The 15,606-nt window shown below is 45.2% G+C and overlaps 2 protein-coding genes across 3 annotated transcripts in view; one reads left to right on the forward strand and one right to left on the reverse strand.

Moving 5' to 3' along the window:
* Nucleotides 1-1,777: 1,777 nt before the first annotated feature.
* On the reverse strand, nt 1,778-10,547 carry DNAJA4 (DnaJ heat shock protein family (Hsp40) member A4). Of its 2 annotated transcripts, XM_050967031.1 has the most exons (8): nt 10,417-10,547; nt 9,969-10,106; nt 5,659-5,839; nt 4,624-4,728; nt 3,626-3,853; nt 3,229-3,459; nt 2,470-2,570; nt 1,778-2,381 (listed from the first exon to the last, which is right to left on the reverse strand). In XM_050967031.1, the coding sequence occupies exons 2-8, from the start codon at nt 10,098-10,100 to the stop codon at nt 2,166-2,168; spliced, it is 1,194 nt and encodes a 397-aa protein (XP_050822988.1). In that variant the 5' UTR covers nt 10,101-10,106; nt 10,417-10,547; the 3' UTR covers nt 1,778-2,165. The 2 variants fall into 2 exon arrangements, with proteins under 2 accessions (XP_050822988.1, XP_050822989.1); XM_050967032.1 differs by lacking the exons at nt 5,659-5,839; nt 10,417-10,547 and having other exon boundaries at nt 9,969-10,058.
* The window catches only part of ACSBG1 (acyl-CoA synthetase bubblegum family member 1), a 122,386-nt gene continuing 116,415 nt past the window's right edge, over nt 9,636-15,606 (forward strand). The window contains exon 1 of the mRNA XM_050966994.1: nt 9,636-9,762. The gene's annotated coding sequence lies outside the window, so the exon portion shown is untranslated. The remainder of the gene's footprint in view (nt 9,763-15,606) is intronic.

Here is a 15,606-nt window from a genome sequence, read left to right on the forward strand (position 1 = left end):
AGCAAGAGCTGAAGGTTCAAGTCTTTATTCTGCAGGTGGAAGTCTTAGGTAAGATCAGCTCTTTTCTTCTCCGAAGCTATTAATTCCTTTAGTGGAAAAGGCAGGTAAATAGAACAGAGTAGGGGGTTATTATACAGAAACTAAATCAAATTGTGTACAAAGGGCTTGCCTTTTTATACCACACTGCCATATGCTTTTATGTAAACAGCAGCTGTATGATGACCTCTAGTGCCATCTCAGGTCTTGCTGATTCTCCATACAAATACCCTTGGACAGAGCTGTATACTACTAAAAACACAAGCACCCCTATCAGCTGCATAAATAAAAACAGCTAGCTACTTTGAACTTCAAACTGCCTGGTGTCATTCTGTGCTTGTAAAATTACATATTTACTACTGCACATCAATGAAATTTGAAAAGCTCAGCTACAGGAAGCACCCCTTTCCCATTCAGCAGTAGAACAAATCCTACACTGATTTAGACAATAGAGCTCTTGTGTGACTACAAACTGCTAAAGGATTCTAGTTAGTGAGTATGGACAGCCTCTACTACTTCTAGAAATATAACTGACAAGTGCTGATAGCCCCCATGCATTTAATCTTAATACAATCTGGAGCTTATAGAACCAAGGGATTCTGAATAGGGATTTGTTTGGTATGATTTCCCCCTTCAGAAAACTAACTGCTACCTTATTGTAGGCTGATGGAATCTGAAACTGTCCTAGCTTTGAGAGTGTCACTGAGCTAAGACAGGACCTAGAACACAAGATAGGGCAACATCTACCTGAAGCTGGCACAGTAACACTAACATTTTACAGTTTATTTTTTTAACTTGGTGCTGGAATAAAATCTAGAGATCACTATACCAGGCAGGCTACTATAGTTACTCTACAGCCTAAAGGAAGAGTAGAACGGATCTTAAGGTGGAAGAATAAATTTGACAGTATGAGGAGAAAAAAAAATAGGTACCTATTGAAAATACAGCACTTAAGTTCCCTTGGCCTGTTAGTGCAAGTGGCAGATAAACTAATTTCTCCGCTCCCTCTAAAGGTACTACTGTGAATTACAGAGGGGATTTTGGGAAGTCTTAGGGCCTTTACTCACTATTTGAGGCAGGGAAGTGGAGGAAGCAGGGTCTTGTACTTGGTTTGTGGAAAAAAAGAAAGCTGAGTTCTGGCTATAATACCCCCTGTGGGTATTATAGCCAGAACTCAGCTTTCTCTTTTCCAATTTAGCTCATCACTTTGTAAAGTGTTTCAGCTAAACTGACATCACTTACCAGACTAAATGTATTCATCACAAGGAATAATATTAGCAAAAAGCTTTTCCTAGAACTAACTTTAGACATACTATGCCTTATCCTATTTGAGTTTTTTCTACTTAACCATGCTTATGCTAGGTGGTAAGACAGGCAGACCAAGCTGGTGCTCAAGTAAATGATTAATGAAAAGCTTGTTTTGTGTAGCAGTATGTTTGCCCAGAATCCATTACACTTCTGGAAATTGCTGAGGAGGTAGAAAAACAGTAGTATACTAAACAGTCTAATGGCATGTTTAAACTAAACCTTAAAGCCCTAGCCTGAACTGCATAGCAACAGAGGGAGAGACTTTGAAGAGTTAACAGGGAGACACTAAAGCAAGCTAGTTCTGAGATTGGCTGCTGAACATAAGACAGCCTCAGCTCAATATCTGGTTCTGGGCTGGCATACTGAATTAACATTTGTAGACTCTTACAGGCTTAATGATGAAAGGTGCATAAGATTGTACTTTTCAGACAGATTTCTGCTTGGACCTAAGATGTTTATTATAGGAAACAAACTAACTACCATATGAAAAAATATTTACATAAGACACTAAGCTGGTATTGCAAGAGTCTTACATAAGTAGTATTGTTGAAGTCACTCTGCTTCTTGAGTGGCACCTCACTAAAGCTGTGGACCTTTATAGCAACTTAAATATCCAGAATCAATTTACTCAGCTGCATAACTAGGAAGTGCTAAGTTACATATAAAGACTATGAATACTTAAATATGAATTGGTTACAAACATATGGGCAACACAGCAACTCAATTTGCTGAAGACAAAGTAAGAGGTAGTGGCTATTAAAGCCATGCAGTTTTCATTGTGAAAATTTACATTCCCGATGACTCATCCATTCCATTTCATTTTAAGAGGTCTGGCATTGCACTCCTGTTCTGGGGCCTTCTTCATCTTCTTCATATACTTCTCTACTATTACGGCAAGTTTTCTCTCTTGGATCAAACTCTGTAAGTTCTACCTGATCCATGTCATCTGTAATCATTACTTCTTCTCGTGGAGGAAGCAAAGCTTCCAATATAGGCAGTTTCTCCCTGGGAAGCCACTGATGCTCTGGAAACATGACCTACAAATAAAAATGTTTTCCCTGTAAGTAATTCCTTGCCTTAAATATTCCATTAAATATGAAGATGAATTAGAAGCAGTGAACTTACCATAAACTGTATAATTAAATAACCTTTGTCCAGTGGAGACTTGTAGATGGGCATCCCTTCATTAAGGATACATTTTAGGTCACCATGCTTTATCACTTCACCTGCCCACAAAGAGGGATCTGGAATCAGTATACATTTTGGTATCTTTACAGCCATAAAAGCAAAGCTTTGTAACAGGAAACAGTCCTGGGTTTATGAATTTCTCGTCACCATTGCTGTGAAAGCCCATACAAACACAAGGGACAGCTGACTGTACACAAAGTGTAATGAAACAAATGTCTGTTCTCCAATCTTAAAAGTAACCCTTAAAGAACTGTAGGTGAAAATCCAAGGGGGAAGAGTTTTAGTTGGTTTCCCTTTCTGGGATTTTCTTGCAGAAAGTGTTTTAGCTCCACATGGACTCAGTAGCTTTCTGGTTCTTCACTCTAATTTTTAACTTCATATATGTTTGACTCTCGTTTTAGTTTTGGCAAAATTATAAAGCAATTAAAACCAGGATTTTATACTGGAAAGTGTCATGCAACCTCACCTACAGGCAGTGCTATCAGCTCCACCTGTAATAAAGGAAGCCAACAAGTTGGAATTGGAAACAGAACAGGAGCAAGAATTGTGAGAGAAATAACTCAATCAAATCAGGGTTGACTGATTTCTAAAATCCCATTCCTGTAACACATTCAGTGGAACCTTAAACTGTGAAGTGTGACTTCTGCCAACTAACCAGCAATTTCTAAAAGAACAAGCATAACTCTGAAAGCCTACCTGGTCTAGAAGTTATAATAAGGACTCTATTATCCAGTGTTTCAATGGTCCTTTTGAAGCCACATAAAGACTCAGAGAGGTGAATTTTCATTTTCATAATTAAATCATGTCCTCGCCTCTGAAAGACACTATGATCCTTCTGATCCAGTACAATTATAACATCACCAGGTTCCAGATCAGGTTCCTGATCGCCTTCTCCATGAAATACCAACTTTTGCCCATCTTTCATACCTATAAATGGTAATTTAAATTAATAGGCTAACAAAACAGGTATATAGTAAGATACGAATATTGTAACACGTTTTAAGAGCTCATCAGTACTCATTTTAACACAGTCTGTATGCTTCAAAGATTTACACTAAATTTGAGACTGAGCTACCATTTTAAGTATTCTTACCTTTATCAATGTGAACTTCTATGATCTTTTTCTCTCTGACAACTTTACATCCATTGCACTTGTCACATCTGTCCTTTGGGTTTATTCGTTCACCTTGGCCTTTGCATTCTGAGCACATAGTTTGAATTTGCTGTACCATGCCAGGTCCAATCTGCTGAACAAGAACCTGCATTCCTCTTCCTTTGCACATGGGGCATTTTTCTATTGCTCCTTTCTTTCCACCATATCCTTGAGGCAGAAAGAAAATCTAAGGTCAACACCTATGGGAAAGCTATTCATTCAATTCTATTCTGGAATAAAGACTGCTTGAACCCCAGTTCTTAGCATTAGAATTACCAAATCCACATTCTGAATTTACTTCACACTCTCCCTCCCCATGCCCCCTTCCAAGTGTTACTGCATGTTAAATCAGACACATTTGGCACAGTCCCAATTGCGCACACTTAATTTCACCCTCTCTTCACATTTTAGCAATTTTCAATGAATGATCAGCATATTTATCATGTCTTGGAAATGTAGCCATTTGGCATTCCAGCAGCATTCTAAAACAAAGCTGTCTGCTAGAATTTTACATAATTGTTTAGTGTCTTGACACTTCAAGATTTATGCTAGTCAACAAGTCCAGACAACTATGTAAGCATATGATGTTTAATGGACATATAAAGAAGATTTTAAGAACATACATGGTTGGTTGTTTAATGTTCTATATGAGTGACCATCTTAACATCCTGTATCTTAATTTTATTATTGCTCCTTAGGAAACTAAGAAATCTAGGTTCTGGTCACTAATATACAATAAGGCCACAGTTTTATTTGAAAGGAATGGCCTTATTCATGGTTAAGTATAGTGTAAAAATGGTTTTCAGACTCTTTCATTGATGGCCAGCTACCATGACAATGATGGGCTCTACAGAGATTCATGTAGGCACGCAGTGCTTCTTTCCCTTTGTACTTTAAAAAGCTGAATTTTAGATGATCCACATTACTGAAGTTCATACCTTTACACTTCTCACAGATTACATTCTTTTGTAGTGCCAACTTCCTTGTAACTCCATTATACAAGTCTTCAAGAGAGACACTCAACTGATGCACAACATTCTTGCCTTCAAGGAAAAGAGTTTAGAAATATTAAAGGCCAATACAAACATTATTAATGGCAATTTCTTATTACAGGGTCTCTAAGCAGACTACTTGTTAGTATGTGTTCAGTCTAACTGAGGAATCTGTTTGTTACAAATTTTAAAAGCCAAATTCAACTCTGGTGTAAGCAAAAACAACTCCTGTTAGCTTCCACTGAGCTGCAACCACTTACATGAGAACTTAATTTGGCCATAAATTAGGCAGCCATTATTAACCTCACTTTGTAGATTAACTGAGACAGCAAGACATTATAGGGACATTGTCAACATGCAATCATGTCAATTTAGAAGCACTTTAATACTAGATCTGCCTTCATGTTCCCTCACCAGTTTGTGGCATAATTTAAAAAGTTTCTCTCCCCTATTACTAAACCCATAAAAATGAGGGATAGGCAAAGATAGTAAAACCAACTATACAGAAACTGCCATCAAAAGCACACAAGAATTCTTAGTTTTTAAATTTTATTCTCCCTACCCCCTCCAATCTTTTGTTTGCAGTGTTAGATGTTACACTTTGAAGTGTTATTTTCAAGTTCATAGTACTGTTAAGCAACTTGTCCAAGGTGTATCAGTAAGTCAGCTGCAGACCTAGAAATAGATCCTGACTCCCATGTTTCTGTTCTAGCCACTAAATTGTCTTTCTCCTCTATATTATCCATGTCCCACTTACATAACCTAGCCATGTCACTGATTTTTTTTTTAGTATCAGCTACACGTTAGAAAATTGTTTCTATAAACAACAGATCAGCTCATACTTTAAATGACCTATGCTGTTGCTACTAACAATATCACACTAGATGCATTTTAATAAAAATAGCAATACTGCAGCACAGTTAGGTGTCTTACGCACTAGTGCATGTTAAGTTTCTACAACTTCTCTTTAGAGCTATGTACCTCTTCTCTCTCTATTCATTCGGCCTCCACCACCAAAGAACATGTCAAAGATGTCCATGGGTGAAGAGAAGTTGCTGCCACCCAAGCCTCCTTCTTTAATAGCCTGCTCCCCACCCTGGTCATAGATGTCCCTTTTCTTTGGGTCCGACAGAACTTCATAAGCCTGGGATATGAGCTTAAACTAAAAAAAGAGAAAAGAGAAAAGCTCTGAGCAACTATGACCAATGGCAAGAATAATCTACAAGTGAATCTCAAGAAAATTTGAACTGCAACAAGATTCTGTAGTACTTGTAATCCTTTTGTAGCAGAAAGCACTGTCAACAGAAAGTTGGTTAAAATGTACAGATATTACCTGTGTTTTTGCAAAGTTTTCCCCAATACATATTACGTGATTTCTATGCTGCACAAAGAGATGGTAAGTACATGTTACAACAAAGTCACATCAAGCCTTCTCAAATGTTTGCCACCTACAGCTATACATTCGGTTTGGGTGTTATTTGCTTCCATTACAGTTTTATCATCGAGGACTGAAATACTGGCCTTTGATAGCTATTTCACTCACCACTGACCTTTAACAGCGGCAATGAAGGATTTTATATCCAGTTAAACCTGCAGGATTTAACCCTAATATTCTGGTCAAATTAAGCTTAACAACCCTTCTTTTATGAGAAAAGAGGTGCTTCACTGACATTAAGTGGTCAGAAAGTCAGTTTTATGCCTTGTCCAGAAGTGGATATATCCTTTTGTTTCAAGGGAGATTTTATTATATGACTCCAGACTTACAGTTCTCCTATTACTACGCAACAGGCTGCAGACAAAATGACGAACCATTTTAAAACTTTTTTCTAGTGACCTGACTCTCATGTCAGTTCTTTTGACTATTAATTTTATGATCTGTATTCCTCATGATCTGCTGTATGTCACCTGCAATTCTTTTCCCCTTACCAAGACTCCACTGTAAGGCAGTTAGCGTTCCTAAGTAAAGAGGCTAATCTTGCATTCTTTTTGATACGAGGTTAATTTCTTAGAGAAAAGACTTTCTACACTGTTCCTGAAAGGGTTTTTAATAGCTATGGAGCCAGAGGTGTTAGATTACAATGTATTTAATAAAATGGCAAAATTCCAAAAATGGAAGACAGCAGACCACATTACAGTAGTTACATGCTAGACCCTGCTATTTCAATTTTTGTTCTGCACACTGCTCTTTAAGACTAGAGATACTGATTTCACTTATGCCCTTTGTTAAAGCCATTTCCAAAAGCTTCACTAAATTCATAAGCCTACTACTCAGAGTACAGCTAGTTTTCTGAGCACATAACTACACTGCTCTCGTCATTTTATCAGATGATGTTTGAGAAAGGCGCTTTATTTCTGACCATCCACAAAAAAAAATTAATGAATGAATTCCACATAGAGAGCTGATATGGCTCCCTCTGGACAATTAAGTCACATCTCCATTGTCTTTTTTTTCTGTTGCCATCACAAGCACAGCTTCACCAATTGTTACAAGTAGCGTAGTACAACAATACTGGTAGCAACTGCCAGTGTTTTAAGTAACATGCCATCTATCACTGCATGGCAGTGATTAAAGTGCTCATAGCAGTCATTCGAGTCTTGTTTACAGCAGAACTAACAATGAACTGAATTTCTTAGCAACAGGATAGCACCAACAATTCCCACAAATCAAGAGAGACTATAGGAACAACAGTGGTGTCAATCTACTTCTTCCACAAGATTGTGACAGCTGAGATAGCAATCCTCCCTCCCTTAAAGTTTATGAAAGCATATGAGATTATATGCTCCAAAGATATTAGCAAAGAAGTTAAGTCTCTAAAGGGTCTGGAAAATGTATTATGCTTAATCGGGAATTCCCTTTACTGCAATAAGAACACTATATTCATTCATTAAATATAGAACAGAAGATAACAGAAGAACTAAATAATCCTTTACTCTGCACTTGTCAGGGTGGATAAAAATCAATGATTTAAAAAAAAAGATTTTTTGATAAAATGGTTTTTGAGGAAAATACCTATCTTTTTAAATTAAGATACATTATAGCTCAAAGAGATCTCATCATGGAATAGGATTATAAATTCTAATTCTATAGTAATGAGACAATATATTCATGCAATGTTTAAGAAAAGTTTTGTAAATGAGTTCCAATTGTTCATGGATTCCAATTCTGCAATTTTGCATCAGAGTCTTTTTTTGATTTTTTTTTGTTTGAGTATTGCGACTTTGAGCTCTGTAATTGAGTGACCAGGGAGATTGAAGTGTTCTCCGACTGGTTTTTGAATGTTTTAATTCTTGACGTCTGATTTGTGTCCATTTATTCTTTTGTGTAGAGACTGTCCGGTCAATTACAGACCTCAAAGTTGCAATACTCCAACAAAAAAAAAATTCAAAAACAGACTCCAACAAGAAATTGCAGAATTGGAATTAATTTGCAAACTGGACACCATTAAATTAGGCTTGAATAAAGTCTGGGAGTGCATGGGTCATTACACAAAGTAAAACCTATTTCTCCATGCTAGCCCCCCACCACCTTCTTGTTAAATGTTGGAAATGGGCCATCCTGATTATCGCTACAAAAAATTTTTTTCTCTGCTTATAATAGCCCACCTTAACTGATTACTCTTGTTACAGTTAGCATGGCAACACCTATTTTTTCATGTTCTCTGTGTATACACATCTTCCTACTATATTTTCCACTGCATGCTGCCGATGAAGTGGGTTTTATAGCCCACAAAAGCTTATGCTCAAATAAATTTGTTAGTCTCCAGGGTGCCAATATTTTAAGTTTCTCATCTTAACCTGGCTGACAGTCATTTTATTTTTTTTTAAATATTTCATTTAACTATTTTAGTTAAAAACAATTTTAACAAAAACAAACTTGATTTTAGAAAACTTGAATGTTCAACTAAATTCAAAAATTCATATGCTTGTTTTGTTAAAATACTGTTTGCTGTTGAAGAAAAAAATCCAGAATACAGAATGTTATTGTTTTAGTTAAATAAAACACTTTAAATGTCTGTTTTGTGATGTTCTCCTAATACAGCATGGCAAGAAAATCCTCCAAATATTAATGCTGAATTGGAGATAGTTCACCTTCCAATGACTTCATAAATATCTGCTTCAGTTACTTTTGGTAAGTGAAATAACCAAACAACCATTCATTTTCTGATATAGCTGTAAAACTAAGCTTAAAAAGTTTTCAAAATAAATCACTTTAAAAATGTACAGTGTGTACCTTCTAAAAATGAAACCTGCATTTATCTCTGAGTTGTGAAGAATATGTATTAAATCTGTAACAACCAACAAGAATGCACTTTTATGTAGAAATCCATGACTAAATCGAGTCTTCCTGACTAGTGTTTTAAATCCTGGAACTTGTAGAAAGCATCTGCTATTTACAAGGGCAATGGTCACTCATCTGCACATGGCTAAATATAACTAACTTGCTTTTCACAGACCAATAGGATGGCCAGATGTCCTAATTTTATAGGGACAATCCCGATTTTTGGGTCTTTTTCTTATATAGGCTCCTATTACCCCCCACCCCCTCCCCATTTTTCACACTTGCTGTCTGGTCACCCTAGAGACCAATCAACAGTCTTGATACCCAAGTGCTCCTAATTGTTATTCTTTTGATACCATAGACATCAAGATACTGGACAGTTGAGCTATTTGTTTAACATGTAACTGGCATCATTCATGTCACCCAAGGCAAAGCCCTAGACACAGCCAAGTAGGTGGGTCCTGTAGAAAGGTTTTAACGTAGAAATGCAGAACCAGGTTATAAAGTTAGTTTTCACGTGAGCTCAACCATCTTGCCCACCCTAGAAGCTTGCCGAAAGCAGCATTTGTTATATGCCGAAACTGAAGCCTATTTTTCAAAAGAGCTTTTCAATTACAAGTGGCTTTTCCGAAGACAGCGTGGGAGGCAGTCCTCACGCTGCAAAGCCTGGCCAGCCGGAACACCAGCAGCCATGCATGTCCGTTTGCAGCCGGCTGGCAGACGGGTCCGTCCCTGGCCCCGCTGGCTGCGAGGGCAGAAGTAACAGCATCCTCCAACACCAGGGCTCCGGCGAGCCAGGGCCCAGGGTAAGCAAAGCCCGCCCCGCGCGGCAGGTGCCTCCCCCGCCTTAGCAGGGTCTCTCTGGCCGGGCCCCAGACTGATCGGCGAGACTCTACACCCCGCCCTCAGCTCTGTTCACAGCCAGTTGCAGGGCGCCCCCCGCGCAGGCCGTTGAACCGGAGCAGAGCCCCCCCGCGTGCCCGCCAAGAGCCGGGCGCGCTCCGTCACCTACCCGCTCGCCCTCGCTGGGGTTCTTGTCGGGGTGGTACTTCAGCGCCAGCTTGCGGTACGCGCGCTTGATCTCCTCCGAGGAGGCGCTGGGCTTCACCTGCAGGATGTCGTAGTAGGCCGTCTCCTTCACCATGGTGCCCTGGGCGGGAGAGCGACACCAGCGTTAGGGGGCTGCGGGCCGGGGACCAGCGCCTCCGTCACGGCGCTGCCAGGCCCGGCCAGTGACCAGCCCCCACCCCTAACGGACACCGGCACGTCGTTGCGTGGCCCACAGCTGGGGCGGCCGGGCAGCTGCCGCCTAGCGCATAGAGGACGCCGGCCGGGTGGCGACCGGCTCCCTCAGGCCAGGCACCGGCTGAGCCTTCAGCGCCCAGCAGACCTGTGGGTATCCCTGATCCCCGCCGCGCCTCCCCCACGACCCCGGCGCCGCTGGGCCCGGCCGCTCTTACCGCTCTCACACTCACGAGCCCCCAAAAGCAACTGCCTTACTGCAAGCCTGTAGCGCAGCGCCCGGCCGGCTCCGCGGCTTTTATAGCGGCAGCGCCGAACCTTCTGGAATGACGCCACCCTATGTCACAGCTCTGGAACGGTCTAGAATTCCTGCGCGTGACATCACCGCCCAGCCTTTGTAGTAGGAGGAGCCGGGGCGGGCTGTGCAGGATCTGCCGGCTGTTACCAGGCAACCGCTGCTACTGCCGGCTCTCGCGGCACTGAACGAGACTGAGGGCTTGGCTACACTCCGAACTTCAAAGCGCTACCGCGGCAGCGCTTTGAAGTGCGAGTGTGGTGGCAGCGCCATGGCAGCGATGCACGTACTCCAGCTCCCCCTGGGGATTAGCTTGCAGCGCTGTTTACTCTGGCGTTTTACAACGCTGTATCTTGCAGCTCTCATATGGCTACACTTGAAATTTCAAAGCGCTGCCGCGGCAGCACTGTGAAGTCTGAGGCCATGTCTACATCTAAAATTTTGCAGCGCTGGTTGTTACAGCTGTATTAGTACAGCTGTATAGGGCCAGCGCTGCAGAGTGGCCACACTTACAGCAACCAGCGCTGCAAGTGGTGTTAGATGTGGCCACACTGCAGCGCTGTTGGGCGGCTTCAAGGGGGGTTCGGGGAACGCTAGAGCAAACCGGGAAAGGAGACCAGCTTCGCCGCGGTTTGCTCTCGCGTTCCCCGAACCACCCTGCAAACCGCAGGGAAGGAGACCTGCTTGTTCGGGGAACGCGAGAGCAAACCGCGGCGAAGCTGGTCTCCTTTCCCGGTTTGCTCTCGCGTTCCCCGAACCACCCTGCAAACCGCAGGGAAGACCTGCTTGTTCGGGGGTTTGGGGAACGCGAGAGCAAACCGCAGGGAAGGAGACCTGCTTGCTCGGGGGTTCGGGGAACGCGAGAGCAAACCGCGGCGAAGCTGGTCTCCTTTCCCGGTTTGCTCTCGCGTTCCCCGAACCACCCTGCAAACCGCAGGGAAGACCTGCTTGCTCGGGGTTCGGGGAACGAGAGAGCAAACCGGCAAAGGAGACCAGCTTCGCCGCGGTTTGCTCTCACGTTCCCGGAACCACCCAGCAAACCTCAGGGAAGGAGACCTGCTTGCTCGGGGTTCGGGGAACGCGAGAGCAAACCGGGGAAGGAGACCAGCTTCGCCGCGGTTTGCTCTCGCGTTCCCCGAACCACCCTGAAAACCGCAGGGAAGGAGACCTGCTTGCTCGGGGTTCGGGGAACGCGAGAGCAAGCCGGGGAAGGAGACCAGCTTGATTACCAGAGGCTTCCTCAGGTATGCTGGGATACCTGCTTATTCCACGGAGGTCAAGAAAAGCGCTGGTAAGTGTCTATACTTGATTACCAGCGCTGGATCACCAGCGCTGGATCCTCTACACCCGAGACAAAACGGGAGTACGGCCAGCGCTGCAAACAGGGAGTTGCAGCGCTGGTGGTGCCCTGCAGATGTGTACACCTCCTAAGTTGCAGCGCTGTAACTCCCTCACCAGCGCTGCAACTTTCTGATGTAGACAAGCCCTGAGTGTGGTCACAGCGCCAGCGCTGGTAGAGAGCTCTCCCAGCGCTGCACATAAACCATATCCTCTATGGCCATGGCTACACTAAAGAGTTGCAGCGCTGGTGAGGGGGTTATAGCGCTGCAACTTAGGATGTGGCCACACTTGCAAAGCATGGCCAGCGCTGCAACTCCGTGGTTGCAGCGCTGGCTGTACACCCGGTCGTGCCACGGGTGTAGCGATTCCAGCGCTGGTGATCCAGCGCTGGTCAGCAAGTGTGGACCCCACCAGCGCTTTTATTGACCTCTGGGGTATAAGGAGGTATCCCAGAATTCCTGTCCACAACAAACCGGAAGAAAGGGGGAGCTCGGAGTTCAGCCAAACTGCTTATTTAAAAAACAAACACAGCTCCTGTTTGCTGAGCGAGCGGAGGCAGGCAGGGGAATTACTTTGGAATGTTCACAGCTGTTTGCTTGAAGAGAGAAACAGCACGCTCACACGGCAGAGGGGGAAGGGGAAGTCCATGTTGAGCAGATGCTTATCTGGTCTGACGGCTATTTAGGAGTGCATAATTTGCATTTAGTGAATGGGGGGGAAAGGGGTCAGAACTTTTAAAATGATTGAAGGGTAGGCATTGTGTGTCTTCCAGTCCTTAGAACTTGCAAGGCAGGGAGCTGAGAACAGTGTCAGCTCCAAAAATCCATTCTCTCTGTCTCCTCCACGCTCCCTGTCACATTCCACCCCACTCCCCTCTTTTGAAAAGCACGTTGCAGCCACTTGAATGCTGGGATAGCTGCCCACAATGCACCACTCCCAACAGCGCTGCAAATGCTGCAAATGTGGCCACACTGCAGCGCTGGTAGCTGTCAGTGTGGCCACACTGCAGCCCTGGCCCTACACAGCTGTACGAACACAGCTGTAACTACCAGCGCTGCAGAACTGTAAGTGTAGCCATGGCCTATGGTGTAGCTTGCAGCGCTGGGAGCCGTGCTCCCAGCGCTGCGGCACTGATTACACTGAGGCTTTACAGCGCTGTGTCTTGCAGCGCTCAGGGGTGTGTTTTTTCACACCCCTGAGCGCGAAAGTTGCAGCGCTATAAAGTGCCAGTGTAGCCAAGGCCTCAGGGAGGTGTTTTTTTCATACCCCTGAGCGAGAAAGTTGCAGTGCTGTAAAGCGCTAGTGTAGCCAAGGCCTTAGCTGCGCCCCACCCCGATACCACCACACAGCCAGCCCCCTTCCCCAGAGAAACCGCCCACACGGCCATCTCCGCCCCTCCCAGACTAGACTGACCAGCGAGTCACTGCAGTATTTACGGGCCCTTCTGCTTGCTTGCTCACCACCCTCCCTGCTAAGCCACTTCCAGGGCTCACCTCCCCACAGGACAACCCAGCCTCCCCTCCACCAGAGACTTCCCCACCTGCCTCCTTCCAGCTGTGCCAGGGCCGGATTAACCTTTTGTGGGCCCCCCCATGGAGGCAATGGAGCATAGCACTGGGAGGTCAGTCCCTGGGCTTGAGGGGCCAGCCACAGGCAATGGGGCTTGGCATGGCAGGGGTGGCCCCACTCCACCCAATGCGAGGGCGCTATTTACAAACCAGCAGTTGCCAGATGCACAGTGGCCTTCCCAGCCCTTTGCTGCCAGGAGGCCCCTTCCCCGGGGAGTGGGCCCATGCCGTGCCACATAGCCCCCCTGCCGAACACCCCGACTCCCTATGGCCAGAGGCCCCTTGGACTCACCCACAAATGAATGCACAGCATGTTGCACACCACCACCCCTGCGCAGTGCCCCCTGCACACAGCTCCACAATTGCCCAGCACTCCACACAGAACCTTCACTCCCTAGTGCCCCAGTACACACAGATCTTCCCTGCCCCTTCACAGCCCAGCACTGCCCCCCCCCAGATGCCCCACAGACCCACTCCCCCAAGCCCTGCCTCCCGGCTGCACTCACCAGCCCTGTTGGGAGGTGACTGTGTCTGCTGGGCTGAGCCGGCAGCGCAGCCAGGGCTGGTCCCAGGGCCAGGAATCACTCTTTCCCTTCAGGAGTGGTGCGATCAGCCAGGCCAGGGCCTGCCGTGGCCGGGGTCCATTAAGACGCAATTGCCTGGAGGAGCCTAGCCAAGCCCTCCACACTGTTCCCCCCCACACACACCTGGCTGAGACTGGCCAGGCTCCTGCACCAATCCCAGGTAGCTCAGCTCCAGGGAGACAGGTGGGGCCCCACAGGTGGTGGGAAGCAGAGACTGCCCAAAGCTGCACTGGGGTCCTGCCAGGGGGCTGAGAGGAGCAGGGGGTGGGGCCAGCGGGTGGAGAGGATCCCTCGGCCAGCCGACAGGCAGGCAGAGAGGAGCAATTGGTGGGCAGGGGGAGCCAGCAGGGTGTCAGGGTGCAGTGCAAGCAGAGCAGGCCGGGGCCCTTTCTGAGCATGGGCCCAGCTCCATAGAGTCACTGGAGCCATTGTAAACCTACCCTCCGAGATAAGATGCAACATACACACACACACACCCCAACTCTTTCTGACAAACTCATGCCCAGTACTCTCCACATTTCCTTCCGTGAGATACCCCAGGTTGCCCTCAAGGCGTCTTCCCTGCCCTCCCATGTCACCTACCCCCTCAAGTCATTATACCGCTGCCCTGACACTCACCTCTCATACTGCCAGGAGTCCATCTTCCACCTGCCACATCAATACCCCACTTCTGTCACTATCCCACTTCCACCCACTGCATTGTCCACCCACCTCTAACCTCACTATTTCACCTATGTCCTCTACATCACCTCCCCTCTGACATCATTCTCATTTCCACTATTCTTCTGTGCCTCAGTTTTGTGATCTGTTTTGTGACTCACTCTCTTCTGGCATCCATCCCTAAAAACTGGGTCACACACTTCTCACTTGTAAATCCCAACACTGAATGATGAGCTGCACTATTTATAGGTTAGCTGCAGAGGAAGGAACCCTGAAGAGGAAGAACTACGTCTGATTCCAAAGTTCCACCATTCAACAATGAATTGTTCCTAGACCAGTGGTGGATGGAAAAAGAAGAGGTGAGCAAGCAAAAAGGAGAGATGGGTGGGGATGGGAGGGAGCTACCCCTTAAAAACACAAGTTTTAAAAAAAGAGTGCACAAGACAGAATTTTGATCCAGGAACAAAATAATAAAAATAAAGATGAAGTTAATGATTGCACAAAGCAACTGGAATGTCTAATAAAAAATTCTCCTGATAATAATCCCAATGTATCATGATAAAAGGCAAGACATCTAGTGCTGAATTCATCCCTGTGGTTGTGCAGAGGGGGATGGGAAGTGGCTTATACTTTCCTAATTCTAGGGCTGCTGGGGGCCAGTTCAATCCCTAGCACTGGCTAAACTGAGCCCTGGTTTTGGAGTAGCTATGAAATAGCCAGGGTGCAGGATTGTCTGGGCTGCGACTCCTCCTGCTGTAACACCCTCCTCCACCTCCTATTCTGATCAATCTCAACCTGATCAGTTTGCCCTGAAATGTCCCTTGTGCCAGGAACTTCTTTGGGAGCGTCACCAAGCTGTTTGGGATTATTCTGAACCAGGGAGTATTCACTGGTGGGGCCACGCAGTATCAGGGCCTCAGCAAATCAGGTTCTTATGCCAAATTCTGCTCTTTTACACTG

Source organism: Gopherus flavomarginatus, chromosome 9 (genome assembly GCF_025201925.1).
Source record: "Gopherus flavomarginatus isolate rGopFla2 chromosome 9, rGopFla2.mat.asm, whole genome shotgun sequence".
Lineage (NCBI taxonomy): Eukaryota > Metazoa > Chordata > Testudines > Testudinidae > Gopherus > Gopherus flavomarginatus.